Source organism: Carcharhinus amblyrhynchos, unplaced genomic scaffold (genome assembly GCF_965287045.1).
Source record: "Carcharhinus amblyrhynchos unplaced genomic scaffold, sCarAmb.v2.hapA chromosome_321, whole genome shotgun sequence".
NCBI lineage: Eukaryota > Metazoa > Chordata > Chondrichthyes > Carcharhiniformes > Carcharhinidae > Carcharhinus > Carcharhinus amblyrhynchos.
Window position 1 is genome coordinate 57,556 of NW_027650061.1, and position 14,945 is coordinate 72,500.

At 48.1% G+C, this 14,945-nt stretch overlaps 1 protein-coding gene across 1 annotated transcript in view; it reads left to right on the plus strand.

The window, feature by feature from the left end:
* LOC145339090 (MAM domain-containing glycosylphosphatidylinositol anchor protein 1-like) overlaps positions 1–14,945 on the plus strand; it is a 131,069-nt gene that overhangs the window by 55,447 nt on the left and 60,677 nt on the right. The window contains exons 9-10 of the mRNA XM_080183520.1: positions 7,017–7,286; positions 9,275–9,604. Of these exons, the coding sequence (XP_080039646.1) occupies positions 7,017–7,286; positions 9,275–9,604 (600 nt within the window). The remainder of the gene's footprint in view (positions 1–7,016; positions 7,287–9,274; positions 9,605–14,945) is intronic.

Sequence of the window (14,945 nt, forward strand, 5' to 3'; positions counted from 1 at the left end):
ATGTTTAATAGAGGAGGAATTTGGGGAGTGTACACAGGATGGTTTTCTGGAGCAATACGTTGAGGAACTAATAAGGAGCAGACCATCTTGGACTGGGTATTGTGCAATGCGAAAGGATGAGTTGGCAATCTAGTTGAGAGAGAACCTTTGGGGACGAGTGACCATAATATGGTAGAATTCTTCGTCGAGACGGACAGTGATGTAGTTGATTCTGAGACCAGGGTCCTGAATCTCAGTAAAGGGAACTGTGATGATGTAAGGCATGAACTGGCCATGGTGGGCTGGGAAACATTACTGAAAGGAAAAGCAGTAGACAGCCAATGGCAGGCATTTCACAGAATCATAGACTCTACGGCACAGAGACAGGCCGTTCGGCCCAAACTGGTCCATGTTGACCAGAAAGCCCATCTAATCTAACCCCCTGCCTACATTTGACCCATATCCCTCTAAACCTTTCCTATCCATGTATCTGTCCACAAGCCTTTTAAATGTTGTCAATGTCCCTGTCTCAACCACTTCCTGCAATAGCTCATTTCACACATGTACCATCGTCTGTGTGAAAAAGCTACCCCCCAGATCCCCATTCATTCTTTCCCCTCTTCACTTAAACCTATACCCTCTAGTTCTCCATTCCCCAACCCAGGGAAAAAGACTGAGTGCATTCACCCTCTCCATGCCTCTCATGATCTTATACACCTCTATAAGATCACCCCTCAGTCTCCTACGCGCCAAAGAAAAAAGTGCTAGTCTGTCCAATCTCTCCGTATAACTCAGTCCTTTGATTCCTGGCAACACCTTTGTAAATCTCTTCCGCACTCTCTTCAGTTTAATAACATCTTTCCTACAGCAAGGCGACCAAAACTGAACACAATACTCCAGGTGTGGCCTCACCCACATCCTGTATAACTGCAACATAACTTCCCAAATTCTATACTCAATGCCCTGACTGATGAAGGCCAGCGTGCCCTATCTACTCAATGCCCTGACTGATGAAGGCCAGCGTGCCCTATCTACTCAATGCCCTGACTGATGAAGGCCAGCGTGCCCTATCTACTCAATGCCCTGACTGATGAAGGCCAGCGTGCCCTATCTACTCAATGCCCTGACTGATGAAGGCCAGCGTGCCCTATCTACTCAATGCCCTGACCGATGAAGGCCAGCGTGCCCTATCTACTCAATGCCCTGACCGATGAAGGCCAGCGTGCCCTATCTACTCAATGCCCTGACCGATGAAGGCCAGCGTGCCCTATCTACTCAATGCCCTGACCGATGAAGGCCAGCGTGCCCTATCTACTCAATGCCCTGACCGATGAACATAGAACATAGAACATTACAGCGCAGAACAGGCCCTTCGGCCCACGATGTTGTGCCGACCAGTTACAAAACGATGACCCACTAACCTAAACCAATCCCTTTTCGTCCATAAACCTATCCACGGATCTCTTAAACGCCCCCAAACTAGGCGCATTTACAACTGCAGCAGGCAGGGAATTCCAATCCCTCACCACCCTCTGGGTAAAGAACCTACCCCTGACATCCGTCCTATAACTACCACCCCTTAATTTAAAGCCATGCCCCCTCGTGCTAGCTTTCTCCATCCGAGGAAAAAGGCCATCACTATCCACCCTATCTAAACCTCTAATCAACTTATATGTTTCAATAAGATCCCCTCTTAGCCGCCTTCTTTCTAGCGAAAACAACCCCAAATCCCTCAGCCTCTCCTCATAGGACCTCCCCTCCATACCAGGCAACATCCTGGTAAACCTCCTCTGCACCCTCTCCAAAGCCTCCACATCCTTCCTATAATGTGGGGACCAGAACTGCACACAGTACTCCAAGTGCGGTCGCACCAGAGTTGTGTACAGTTGCAACATAACGCTGCGACTCCTAAATTCAATCCCCCTACCAATAAACGCCAAGACACCGTATGCCTTCTTAACAACCTTATCTACTTGACTCCCAACTTTCAGGGATCTATGTACACATACACCTAGATCCCTCTGCTCCTCCACACTATTCAAAGTCCTCCCGTTAGCCCTATACTCGACACATCTGTTATTCCTACCAAAGTGAATTACCTCACACTTCTCCGCATTAAACTCCATCCGCCACCTCTCGGCCCAGCTCTGCAACCTGTCTAAGTCTTCCTGCAAACTATGACACCCTTCCTCACAATCTACCACACCTCCGACTTTGGTGTCATCAGCAAATTTACTAATCCACCCAACTATACCCTCATCCAGATCATTAATAAAAATTACAAACAGCAGTGGCCCCAAAACAGATCCCTGAGGCACACCACTCGTAACCGAACTCCATGATGAATATTTACCATCAACCACCACCCTCTGTCTCCTATCCGCTAGCCAATTCCTGATCCAATTCCCTAGATCACCCCCAATCCCATACATCTGCATTTTCTGCAGAAGCCTACCATGGTGAACCTTATCAAACGCCTTACTAAAATCCATATACACCACGTCCACTGCCTTACCCCCATCCACCTCTTTGGTCACTTTCTCAAAAAACTCGATAAGGTTAGTAAGGCACGACCTACCCGCCACAAAACCATGCTGACTATCTCCAATCAACTCATTACTCTCCAAATAACTATAAATCCTATCCCTAATAATTTTTTCTAAAACCTTGCCCATAACGGAAGTGAGACTCACCGGTCTATAATTCCCGGGGAAGTCTCTGTTCCCCTTCTTAAACAATGGGACAACATTCGCTAACCTCCAATCTTCCGGTACTATACCAGAGGCCAACGACGACCTGAAGATCAGAGCCAGAGGCTCTGCAATCACTTCTCTTGCCTCCCAGAGAATCCTGGGGTAAATCCCATCCGGACCAGGGGACTTATCTATTTTCAGACCCTCCAGAATATCTAGCACATCCTCCTTATCAACTGCAACACTGTCAATTCTACTCCCCTGCAACCCAGTGTCCTCCTCAGCTATATCCATGTCCCCCTGTGTGAACACCGAAGAGAAATATTGGTTCAATGCCTCTCCAATCTCCTCCGGTTCCACACATAACTTCCCTCTGCTGTCTATAACTGGCCTTAATCTTGCCCTAACCAACCTTCTGTTCTTGACATACCTATGGAACGCCTTAGGATTCTCCTTAACCCTATCAGCCAAAGTCTTCTCATGTCCTCTTTTAGCCCTTCTTAGCTCTTCAACTCCCTCCTAGCCAATCTAAAGTTTTCTAATGCACTACCCATGAAGGCCAGCATGCCCTATCTACTCAATGCCCTGACCGATGAAGGCCAGCGTGCCCTATCTACTCAATGCCCTGACCGATGAAGGCCAGCGTGCCCTATCTACCTATGACTCCACCTTTACGCAACTTTTCCTAAGAAAAGCTTAGGACTCCCTGACATCCTACCATTCACCATGAAAGTCCTACCTCGATTTGACTTTCCAAAATGTAACTCCTCACGCTTATCTGTATTAAACTCCGTTTGCCATCTCTCGGCCCACTTCCCCAGCTAATCAAAATCTCGCTGCAATTTTTATAACCTTCCTCACTGCTTACAATACCACCTATTTTAGCGTCATCTGCAAATTTATTGATCATGCCTTGTACAATCTCATCCAAATCATTGATATAGATAACAAACAGCAATGGGCCCAGTACTGACCCCTGAGGCACACCACTAATCACAGGTCTCCAGTCCGACAAGCATCCTTCCATTACCCTCTGCTCCCTATCATCAAGCCAATTGTAAATCCAGTTTGCCAGCTCTCCCTGGATTCCATATGATCTAACCTTCCAGAACAAAGGCCTTATTGAAGTCCATATAGACTACATCTACCACCCTACCCTCATCAACCTTCCCAGTCACTTCATCAAAGAACTCTAACAGATTTGTAAGGCATGATCTCCCATGCACAAATCTGTGCTGACTGCTCCTAATCAAACCCTGTCTTTCCAAACGCCTGTATATCAACCCTCAGAATCAAAGAACAAAGAAAATTACAGCACAGGAACAGGCCCTTCGGCCTCTCCAAGCCTGCACTGACCATGCTGCCCCGACTGAACTAAAACCCCCTACCCTTCCGGGGTCCATATCCCTCTATTCCCATCCTATTCATGGATTTGTCAAGATGCCCCTTAAAACTCACTATCGTATCCGCTTCCACTCCCTCCCCCGGCAGTGAGTTCCAGGCACCCACCCCCCTCTGTGTAAAAAATCTCCCTCGTACATCTCCTTTAAACCTTGCCCCTCGCACCTTAAACCTGTGCCCCTGAGTAATTGACTCTTCCACCCTGGGAAAAAGCTTCTGACTATCCACTCTGTCCATGCCTCTCATAATCTTGTAGACTTCTATCAGGTCTCCCCTCAACCTCCGTCGCTCCAGTGAGAACAAACCAAGTTTCTCCAACCTCTCCTCAGAGCTAATGCCCTCCATACCAGGCAACATCCTGGTAAATCTTTTCTGTATCCTCTCCAAAGCCTCCACATCCTTCTGGTAGTGTGGTGACCAGAATTGAACACTATATTCCAAGTGTGGCCTCACTAAGGTTCTATAAAGTGTGAACCTGACTTTAATTTGCTGCAACATAAGAACATAAGAAATAGGAGCTGGAGTAGGCCATCTAACCCCTCGAGCCTGCCCCGCCATTCAATAAGATCATGGCTGATCTGAAGTGAATCAGTTCCACTTTCCTGCCTTCTCCCCATAACCCTTAATTCCCTTGTCTATCAGAAATCTATAAAACATAAATCCTCTCTAGTAACTGACCCACAGATGTTAGGCTTACCAGTCTATAATTCTCGGGGATTTTTTTTGCAGCTCTTCTTAAATAAGGGTGCTACCCTCCAGTCTTCTGGTATCTCACCCATGGCTAACGATGATGTAAATATCTCAGCCAGGGCTCCCAGAATTCCTTCGCCAGCCTCACGCAATGTTCTTGGATATACCTGGTCAGAGCCAGGAGATTTATCCACCTTCATACATTTTAATACACCCATCACCTCCTCTAACTGTAATGCAAACTGTCCCAAGTATATCGCCAGTAACTTTCCCAGGTTCCCAAGTCTTCCTGTCTTTCTCCATGGTAAACACAGAGGAGAAATATTCATTCAGAACCTCGCCTATCTCCTGTCCACTCTGGTCCTTGAGAAGTCCTATTCTCTCTCTCGTTATTCTTTTTCCTTTAGTATATTGAAAGAATCCCTTTGGATTCACCTTAATCCTCTCAGCCAAAGCTACCTCAGGCCCCCTTTCTGCCCTCCTAGTTTCCTCCCTCAGTAAACTGCTGTATTCCCTGTACACCTCCTCCCGGGAATCCTTGATTCCAGGAGCTTGTACCTGAGCCATTCTTCCTTTCTCTTGGCCAGTGGTTGGTAAGCTGATGGAGAGGCTTCTGAGGGACAAGATTTATGAGCATTTGGAGAAGTTTAGAATGATCAGAAATAGTCAGCACAGCTTTGCCAAGGACAGGTCGTGCCTTACGAGCCTAGTTGAGTTCTTTGAAAATGTGACTGAACACATTGACGAAGGAAGAGCGGTGGACGTGGTGTACATGGACTTGAGCAAGGCGTTTGATAAGGTCCCCCATGCAAGACTTCTTGAGAAGGTGAGAGGGCATGGGATCCAAGGGGCTTTGGCCTTGAGGATCCAGAACTGGCTTGCCTGCAGAAGGCAGAGAGTGGTTGTGGATGGGTCTTTTTCTGCATGGAGGTCAGTCACCAGTGGAGTGCCCCAGGGATCTGTTCTAGGACCCTTGCTGTTTGTCATTTTCATAAATGACCTGGATGAGGAAGTGGAGGGATGGGTTAGGAAGTTCGCCGACGATACAAAGGTTGGCGGTGTTGTGGATAGTCTGGAGGGATATCAGAAGTTGCAGCGTGACATAGGTAGGATGCAAGACTGGGTGGAGAAGTGGCAGATGGAGTTCAACACGGATAAATGTGTAGTGGTCCATTTTGGCAGGACCAATGGGATGAAGGAATACAATATCAAGGGTAGGAGTCTTAGTAGTGTTGAAGAGCAGAAGGATCTTGGGGTCCAGGTCCATAGGACTCTTAAATCGGCCTCGCAGGTGGAGGAGGTGGTCAAGAAGGCGTATGGTGTACTGGCCTTCATTAATCGAGGGATTGAGTTTAGGAATCGGGAGGTAATGCTGCAACTTTATAAGACCCTTGTCATACCTCATTTGGAGTACTGTGCGCAGTTCTGGTCGCCTCACTATAGGAAGGATGTGGAAGCTATTGAGAGGGTGCAGGGGAGATTTACAAGGATGTTGCCTGGATTGGGAGGCATGCCTTATGAAGATAGGTTGAGAGAGCTGGGACTCTTCTCCCTGGAGAGACGAAGGTTGAGAGGCGACCTGATAGAGGTTTATAAAATGTTGAGAGGAATAGATAGGGTGGATTCTCGGAGGCTATTTCCCAGGGCTGAAATGGTCGCTACGAGAGGACACAGGTTTAAGGTGCTGGGAAGCAAGTACAGAGGAGATGTTAGGGGTAAGTTTTTCACTCAGAGGGTGGTGAGTGAGTGGAATCGGCTGCCGTCAGTGGGTGGTGGAGGCGAACTCGCTGGGGTCTTTTAAAAGACTTCTGGATGAGTATATGGGATTTAATGGGATTGAGAGTTATAGATAGGCCTGGTAGGTATGGATATGATCGGCACAACTCGTGGGCCGAAGGGCCTGTTTGTGCTGTAGTGTTCTATGTTCTATGTTCAGAAGGATTTATGTAAGGGTGTATGTGAGGGTGTGTGTTTGTGGGTAGGGGGGGGGGGGTGGTGTGAAAGGTGTAAGAATGTGTGTAGGTGTATGTGGGGCATGTGTGTGCGAGGGGGTTTGCGCGTGGGGGTGTGCGCGTGGGGTTGTGTGCGGGGGGGTGTGCGCGGGGGGGTATGCGCGGGGGGTGTGCGCGGGGGGGTGTGCGGTGGGGGGGAATGTGCGAGGTGGGGTGTGCGGGGGGGGGGGTGTGCGAGGGAAGGTGTGGGGGGGTGTATTGGGGTCTCTATGATTCAGTGTAGTCTGATTTGCCTTGCCAGCCCCGCCGGTCCTGTCTCTCTCGGTTCCGGAGGTTTTGGTGGTGAATCCGGGCTCTGATGTGGAGATTGAATGTTCGGTGGATGCCGGTGACCCCAGACCCTCTCTCTGGTGGACACATTCCCCGGGACCAATGCCGAAGAATGTCAGGATTGAAGGAGGGAAGGTGTGGATCCGGGAGATTTGGCCAGAGCATGGTGGATTTTACAACTGCTCCGCCAGGAATGGCGTTGGAAACCAGGCAAAGAAATCGGTGGAGATTCGAGTGAGAGGTCAGTGAGCGAGATAAGGACGTGAGATCACACAACCTGACTGTCCAGAAATAACCAAAAAGTCCGGTTAACCGAGTGCCGGTTACTGTGTGTGTGTGTGCGGTTTGGTTAGTGTCGGTTACTGTGTGTGTGAGTGCGGTTTGGTTAGTGTCGGTTACTGTGTGTGTGAGTACGGTTTGGTTAGTGTCGGTTACTGTGTGTGTGAGTGCGGTTTGGTTAGTGTCGGTTACTGTGTGTGTGAGTGCGGTTTGGTTAGTGCCGGTTACTGTGTGTGTGAGTGCGGTTTGGTTAGTGTCGGTTACTGTGTGTGTGAGTGCGGTTTGGTTAGTGTCGGTTACTGTGTGTGAGAGTGCGGTTTGGTTAGTGTAGGTTACTGTGTGTGTGAGTGCGGTTTGGTTAGTGTCGGTTACTGTGTGTGTGAGTGCGGTTTGGTTAGTGTAGGTTACTGTGTGTGTGAGTGCGGTTTGGTTAGTGTCGGTTACTGTGTGTGTGAGTGCGGTTTGGTTAGTGTCGGTTACTGTGTGTGTGAGTGCGGTTTGGTTAGTGTCGGTTACTGTGTGTGTGAGTGCGGTTTGGTTAGTGTCGGTTACTGTGTGTGTGAGTGCGGTTTGGTTAGTGTCGGTTACTGTGTGTGTGAGTGTGGTTTGGTTAGTGTAGGTTACTGTGTGTGTGAGTGCGGTTTGGTTAGTGTCGGTTACTGTGTGTGTGAGTGCGGTTTGGTTAGTGTCGGTTAGTGTGTGTGTGAGTGCGGTTTGGTTAGTGTCGGTTACTGTGTGTGTGAGTGCGGTTTGGTTAGTGCCGGTTACTGTGTGTGTGAGTGCGGTTTGGTTAGTGTCGGTTACTGTGTGTGTGAGTGCGGTTTGGTTAGTGTCGGTTACTGTGTGTGTGAGTGCGGTTTGGTTAGTGTCGGTTACTGTGTGTGTGAGTACGGTTTGGTTAGTGTAGGTTACTGTGTGTGTGAGTGCGGTTTGGTTAGTGCCGGTTACTGTGTGTGTGAGTGCGGTTTGGTTAGTGTCGGTTACTGTGTGTGTGAGTGCGGTTTGGTTAGTGTAGGTTACTGTGTGTGTGAGTGCGGTTTGGTTAGTGCCGGTTACTGTGTGTGTGAGTGCGGTTTGGTTAGTGCCGGTTACTGTGTGTGTGAGTGCGGTTTGGTTAGTGTCGGTTACTGTGTGTGTGAGTGTGGTTTGGTTAGTGTCGGTTACTGTGTGTGTGAGTGCGGTTTGGTTAGTGTCGGTTACTGTGTGTGTGAGTGCGGTTTGGTTAGTGTAGGTTACTGTGTGTGTGAGTGCGGTTTGGTTAGTGTAGGTTACTGTGTGTGTGAGTGCGGTTTGGTTAGTGTCGGTTACTGTGTGTGTGAGTGCGGTTTGGTTAGTGTCGGTTACTGTGTGTGTGAGTGCGGTTTGGTTAGTGTCGGTTACTGTGTGTGTGAGTACGGTTTGGTTAGTGTAGGTTACTGTGTGTGTGAGTGCGGTTTGGTTAGTGTCGGTTAGTGTGTGTGTGAGTGCGGTTTGGTTAGTGTAGGTTACTGTGTGTGTGAGTGCGGTTTGGTTAGTGTAGGTTACTGTGTGTGTGAGTGCGGTTTGGTTAGTGTCGGTTACTGTGTGTGTGAGTGCGGTTTGGTTAGTGCCGGTTACTGTGTGTGTGAGTGCGGTTTGGTTAGTGCCGGTTACTGTGTGTGTGAGTGCGGTTTGGTTAGTGTCGGTTACTGTGTGTGTGAGTGCGGTTTGGTTAGTGTCGGTTACTGTGTGTGTGAGTGCGGTTTGGTTAGTGCCGGTTACTGTGTGTGTGAGTGCGGTTTGGTTAGTGTCGGTTACTGTGTGTGTGAGTGCGGTTTGGTTAGTGTCGGTTACTGTGTGTGTGTGTGCGGTTTGGTTAGTGTCGGTTACTGTGTGTGTGAGTGCGGTTTGGTTAGTGTCGGTTACTGTGTGTGTGAGTGCGGTTTGGTTAGTGTCGGTTACTGTGATTTGATTCCATTCCGTGTTTTCCAGCTCTGTCCAATGGAAGGTTCTGGATTACTCCGGACACATTCCATGATGATGAGAAGATCCAGTTGAACCGGGAGGTAAAGGTTTCCTGTCAGGTGGACGCTGTCCCTCAGGATGAACTGACCTACAGCTGGTTCAAAAACGGCAAACCCCTCAAAGCCACAAACAGAATCATCATCTCGAAGAATGACCAGGAATTCCAGCCGGGAGCGACCAGCCTGGATATTATTGACATGAGGTTCTCCGATTCTGCTACCTATACCTGTGTGGCATCTTTACGGAGTCCAGCTGTCCCTGACGTCAGCATCGATGTCAATATCTCTACCAATATCGGTAAGGCCTAGTACCACACTCACTCTCTGCTGCCCACAGTCTTACCTGTGGATCTATCTCCGACTGTGTGTTCATAAGAACATAAGAACATAAGAAATAGGAGCAGGAGTAGGCCATCTAGCCCTTCGAGCCTGCCCCGCCATTCAATAAGATCATGGCTGATCTGTCGTGTCTCAGTTCCACATTCCCGCCCTCTCCCCATAACCCTTAATCCCCTCTCTTATCAAAAACCCATCAACCCGCGTCTTAAAAATATTTAGCGAGGCAGCCTCCACCACTTCAACGGGCAGAGAATTCCAGAGATTCACCACCCTTTGAGTGAAGAAGTTCCTCCTTAACTCCGTTCTAAACCGCCCCCCCTTTATCCTGAGGCTGTGCCCTCTAGTCCTACTGTCCTTTCTGAGCGGGAAGAGTCTCTCCACCTCTATCCTATCCATCCCATTCATCATCTTATATGTCTCAATGAGATCTCCCCTCATTCTTCTAAACTCTAACGAGTACAAGCCTAGTTTATTCAGCCTCTCCTCATAGCTGAACCCCCTCAACTCCGGTATCAGCCTAGTAAACCTCCTCTGCACTCCCTCCAAGGCCAAAATATCCTTCCACAAGTGCGGCGACCAAAACTGCACACAGTACTCCAGCTGCAGCCTCACCAGTACCCTGTACAGTTGCAGCAAGACCTCCCTACTTTTATATTCTATCCCCCTCGCTATGAAGGCCAACATCCCATTCGCCTTCTTGATCACCTGCTGCACCTGCAGACTGGGTTTTTGCGATTCGTGCACAAGGACCCCCAGGTCCCTCTGCACCGTAGCATGCTGCAGCTTTTCGCCCTTTGAATAGTAATCTCATTATTATAATAGTCCGATTTGCCCCTCCCCAATATCCCATCGCTCTGCCCCTGTCTTGTTGAACACAGTCATGCTGATGTTTGGGAGTATGCCATTCCATTCCTCCAGCCTCCCCTCGTTTTAATCAGGTCATTCCTGATCACTTTGTGTTTGAAATTCTACATTCCCATCTCCCCCGATATCCTGTGATCACCTTGCTGAGTAAGGAATTCCCCACCTCCACCTTCAGAATATTCAGAGAGCCTGCACCCACTGTTCTGAGAGGCAGAGGCCTGTTAAACTAAGCCAGTTCCGTATCCATCCACAACCCATGGAGGTTCCTGAAGAGGTGAGGAAGATCATTGATGAGAGAAGGGCTGTGGATGTAGTTTAGATGGACTTTAGTAAGATGTTTGTCAAGGTTCCACATGGCAAACAAGCTCAAAAACTAAAATCAGATGGGATTTGGGGTCTGTTGGCAAACAAAGAACAGGGGACAGTATAGCATAGAACAGGCCCTTCGGCCCTCCAACCTCCTGCCCATCATGATGCCTGTCTGAACTAAACAAAACCTTCTGTCCTTACTCAGTGCCTATCCCTCTATTCCCTCCCTATTCATCCATCCAGCTGCCCCTTCAATGTTGGAATGTACCTCCTTCCACCCCCCATCTCGGCAGCGCGTTCCAGCACCCAACGCTCTCTGTGTGATGGCCTTTAATTTAACACTCTGAGTGTTGCAAGTAAAACAGATGTGTTGAGGGTGATGACTGACCTGTGGAAGTGTGTTACAGCAGCTATCAGAGATATGCTTAAAGGAAGGACACGATTGGTAACTCAACATTACGGGATATAGAATCTTCAGGCGAGGGGGTTAAAGAGGACGAGGGATTGCATTGTTAGTTACTGCGGGAAGGAGAGATGATATCTTGGAGGGGACATCACGCCTAGGGTCAATGTGTTAGCAAGAAGTGTCTCCTGTTGGAGCTCCAGGAAGCCTGAGCTTGGGAACTGGAGCAGTATCTGGGGACACTGTGGACTATCCGTCAGGTGGAGAGTATCATGGAGAACAGCACAGGCTCAGACTCCACACACAGGAAAAGAACAATAATATCTCAGAGGAGACACCAAATGAAGCTTTGTGGGTAAAGTTTAGGAATTAAAAAGGGGCATCAACATTGTTAGGTGTTTATTATCGACCCCCCCCCCGATAGTCAGAGGGATATTGAGGAGGAAATCTGTGCTCAGTTTGTGGAGGTGTGTAAAAACTATAACAACAATGACTTGGAGGAGGGGGCTGAAGGGTGGGTCAGTAAATTTGCTGATGACACCAAGATTGGTGGAGTAGTGGATGAGGTGGAGGGCTGTTGTAGGCTGCAAAGAGACATTGATAGGATGCAGAGCTGGGCAGAAAAGTGGCAGATGGAGTTTAACCCTGATAAGTGCGAGGTGATTCATTTTGGTAGGACAAACTTGAATGTGGATTACAGGGTCAATGGCAGGGTTCTGAGGAATGTGGAGGAACAGAGAGATCTTGGGGTTCATATCCACAGATCTCTGAAGGTTACCACTCAAGTGGATAGAGCCGTGAAGAAGGTTTATAGTGTGTTAGTGTTTATTAACAGGGGGTTTGAGTTTAAGAGCCGTGGGGTTATGCTGCAACTATACCGGACTTTGGTGAGACTACATTTGGAATATTGTGTTCAGTTCTGGTCACCTCACTATAAAAAGGATGTGGAAGTACTGGAGAGAATGCAGAGGAGATTTACCAGGATGCTGCCTGGTTTGGAGGGTAGGTCTTATGAGGAAAGGTTGAGGGAGCTGGGGCTTTTCTCTTTGGAGCGGAGGATGATGAGAGGCAACTTAATAGAAGTTTATAAGATGATGAGAGGGATTGATAGAGTGGACGTGTAGAGACTATTTCCTCGGGTGGATGTAGCTGTTACTAGGGGGCATAACTATAAGGTTCATGATGGGAGATATAGGAGGGATGTCCGAGGTAGATTCTTTACTCAGAGAGTGGTTGGGGTGTGGAATACACTGCCTGCTGTGATAGTGGAGTTGGACAGTTTAGGAACTTTCAAGCGGTTATTGGATAGGCACATGGAGCACTCCAGAATGATAGGGAGTGGGATAGCTTGATCTTGGGATTGGACAAAACTCGGCACAATATTGAGGGTCGAAGGGCCTGTACTGTGCTGTACTGTTCTATATTCAATGTTCTAACAGGGTTATTATATTTGATGATTTCAACTTTCCCAACATTAACTGGGGGTATACACAGTGATAAGGGCTTGGATGAAGTAGATTTCTTAAAATGTGTACAGGAGAACTTTTTAAATCAATTTGTGGAGGATCCAGCAGTGGTGGGAGCTGTGCTGGACCTGATTGTGGGGAAGGAAGCCGGACAGGTGGTTGAGGTGACAGTGGGGGAGCATTTTAGTGATAGTGATCACAATATAGTACAATTTCAGCTTGTTATGGACAAAGAAATAGACAAGCTGCAAAAAAAGGACAGGGGGAGAGAGCATTTTAGTAAAATAAGACAGGATCTGGCCAAGATAGACTGAGAACAACTACTAACGAGAAAACCTACAGAAGAGCAGTGGGGGGCGGCAATCAGAAAGGACATAGGAAAGGTATAGATGATAAGTAGGAGTAACAAAGCCCAGGGAACCATGGAGAGCCAGTGATATTCCGGATACAAAGAGAAGGAAAGAGAGGCTTTTAACAAGTAGAAGGGGAACAAATCAGGCTTTAATGAGGTTAGAAAGTGCAGGGTGGAGTTTTAAAAAGCAATTAGGAATGCAAAGAGGGGATCTGAGAAAGCTCTGACTGGTAAAAATAGGGAAAATTGTAAAATATTCGAAATCAATGGGAAGAGGATAGTTAGGGAAAGAGTGGGGCCCATTAGAGACGAAGGGGACAATCTGTGATGGAGCCACAGGACTTTGGTAGAGTGTTGAATGAATACTTGACATCTGTCTTCACCCAAGAGAATGAGGAGGATGGTCAGGGAGAGAGACTGTGAAAGGACAAGGTACTGGAGGTGTTGGCAGCCTGAAAAGTGGATAAATCTCCAGGTCCAGGTGAACTGTGCCTCAGGCTGCTGTGGGAGGTAAGGGAGGAGATTGCAGGGACTCTGACCCAAATTATCAGTTCCATAATGGGTGCTATTCCAGTTGGCAGTTGGTTACTAGTGGAGTGCCACAGGGATCGGTGCTGGGGCCTCAGCTATTTACCATTTTTATAGATGATCTGGAGAAGGGGGCTGAGCGAAGGGTGACGAAATTTGCTGATGACACAAAGATAAGTGGAAAAGCAAATTGTGCGGAGGGTGTGGAAAGTCTGCAGAGGGATCTAGATAGGCTGAGCGAGTGGGCGAGGACCTGGCAGATGGAGTATAATGTTAGCAAGTGTAAGGTTATTCACTTTGGCAGAAATAATAATAGGAGGGATTACTATTTAAAGGGTGAAAAACTGCAGCATGCTACGGTGCAGAGGGACCTGGGGGTCCTTGTGCATGAGTTGCAAAAACCCAGTCTGCAGGTGCAGCAGGTGGTCAGGAAGGCAAATGGAATGTTGGCCTTCATAGCGAGGGGGATTGAATATAAAAGCAGGAGGTCTTGCTGCAACTGTACAGGGCACTGGTGAGGCCGCAGCTGGAGTACTGTGTACAGTTTTGGTCGCCGCACTTACGCAAGGATATTTTGGAGGGAATGCAGAGGAGGTTCACTAGGCTGATACCGGAGATGAGGGGGTTGGACTATGAAGAGAGACTAAATAGACTGGGTCTGTACTCGTTGGAGTTTAGAAGGATGAGGGGGGATCTTATAGAGACGTATAAGATAATGAAGGGATAGGGTAGAGGTAGAGAGATTCTTCCCGCTCAGAAAGGACAGCAGGACTAGAGGGCACAGCCTCAAGATAAGAGGGGGGGGCAGTTTAGAACGGAGTTGAGGAGGAACTTCTTCACTCAAAGGGTGGTGAATCTCTGGAATTCTCTGCCTGTTGAAGTGGTGGAGGCTACCTAGCTACATATATTTAAGTCACGGGTAGATAGGTTTTTGAGACAAGGGAATTAAGGGTTATGGGGAGAAAGCGGGAAAGTGGAACTGAGCCACTTCAGATCAGCCATGATCTTATTGAATGGCGGGGCAGGCTCGAAGGGCTAGGTGGCCTACTCCTGCTCCTATTTCTTATGTTCTTATAAATCCACCAACCTTTGTGTCTTCCACAAACTTACTAATCAAATCGGTTACATTTTCCTCCAAATCATTTATGCATATTACAAACAGCAAAGGTCCCAGCACTGATCCCTGAGGAACTCCACTTGTCACAGCCCTCCATTCAGAAACACACCCTTCATCCATTTTGGTAGGAATAACAGCAAAATGGACTATTATTTAAATGGTAAAATATTGCAGCATGCTGCTGTGCAGAGGGACCTGGGTGTCCTTGTGTAGGAATCACAAGGAGTTGGTTTGTAGGTGCAGCAGGTAATGAAGAAGGCA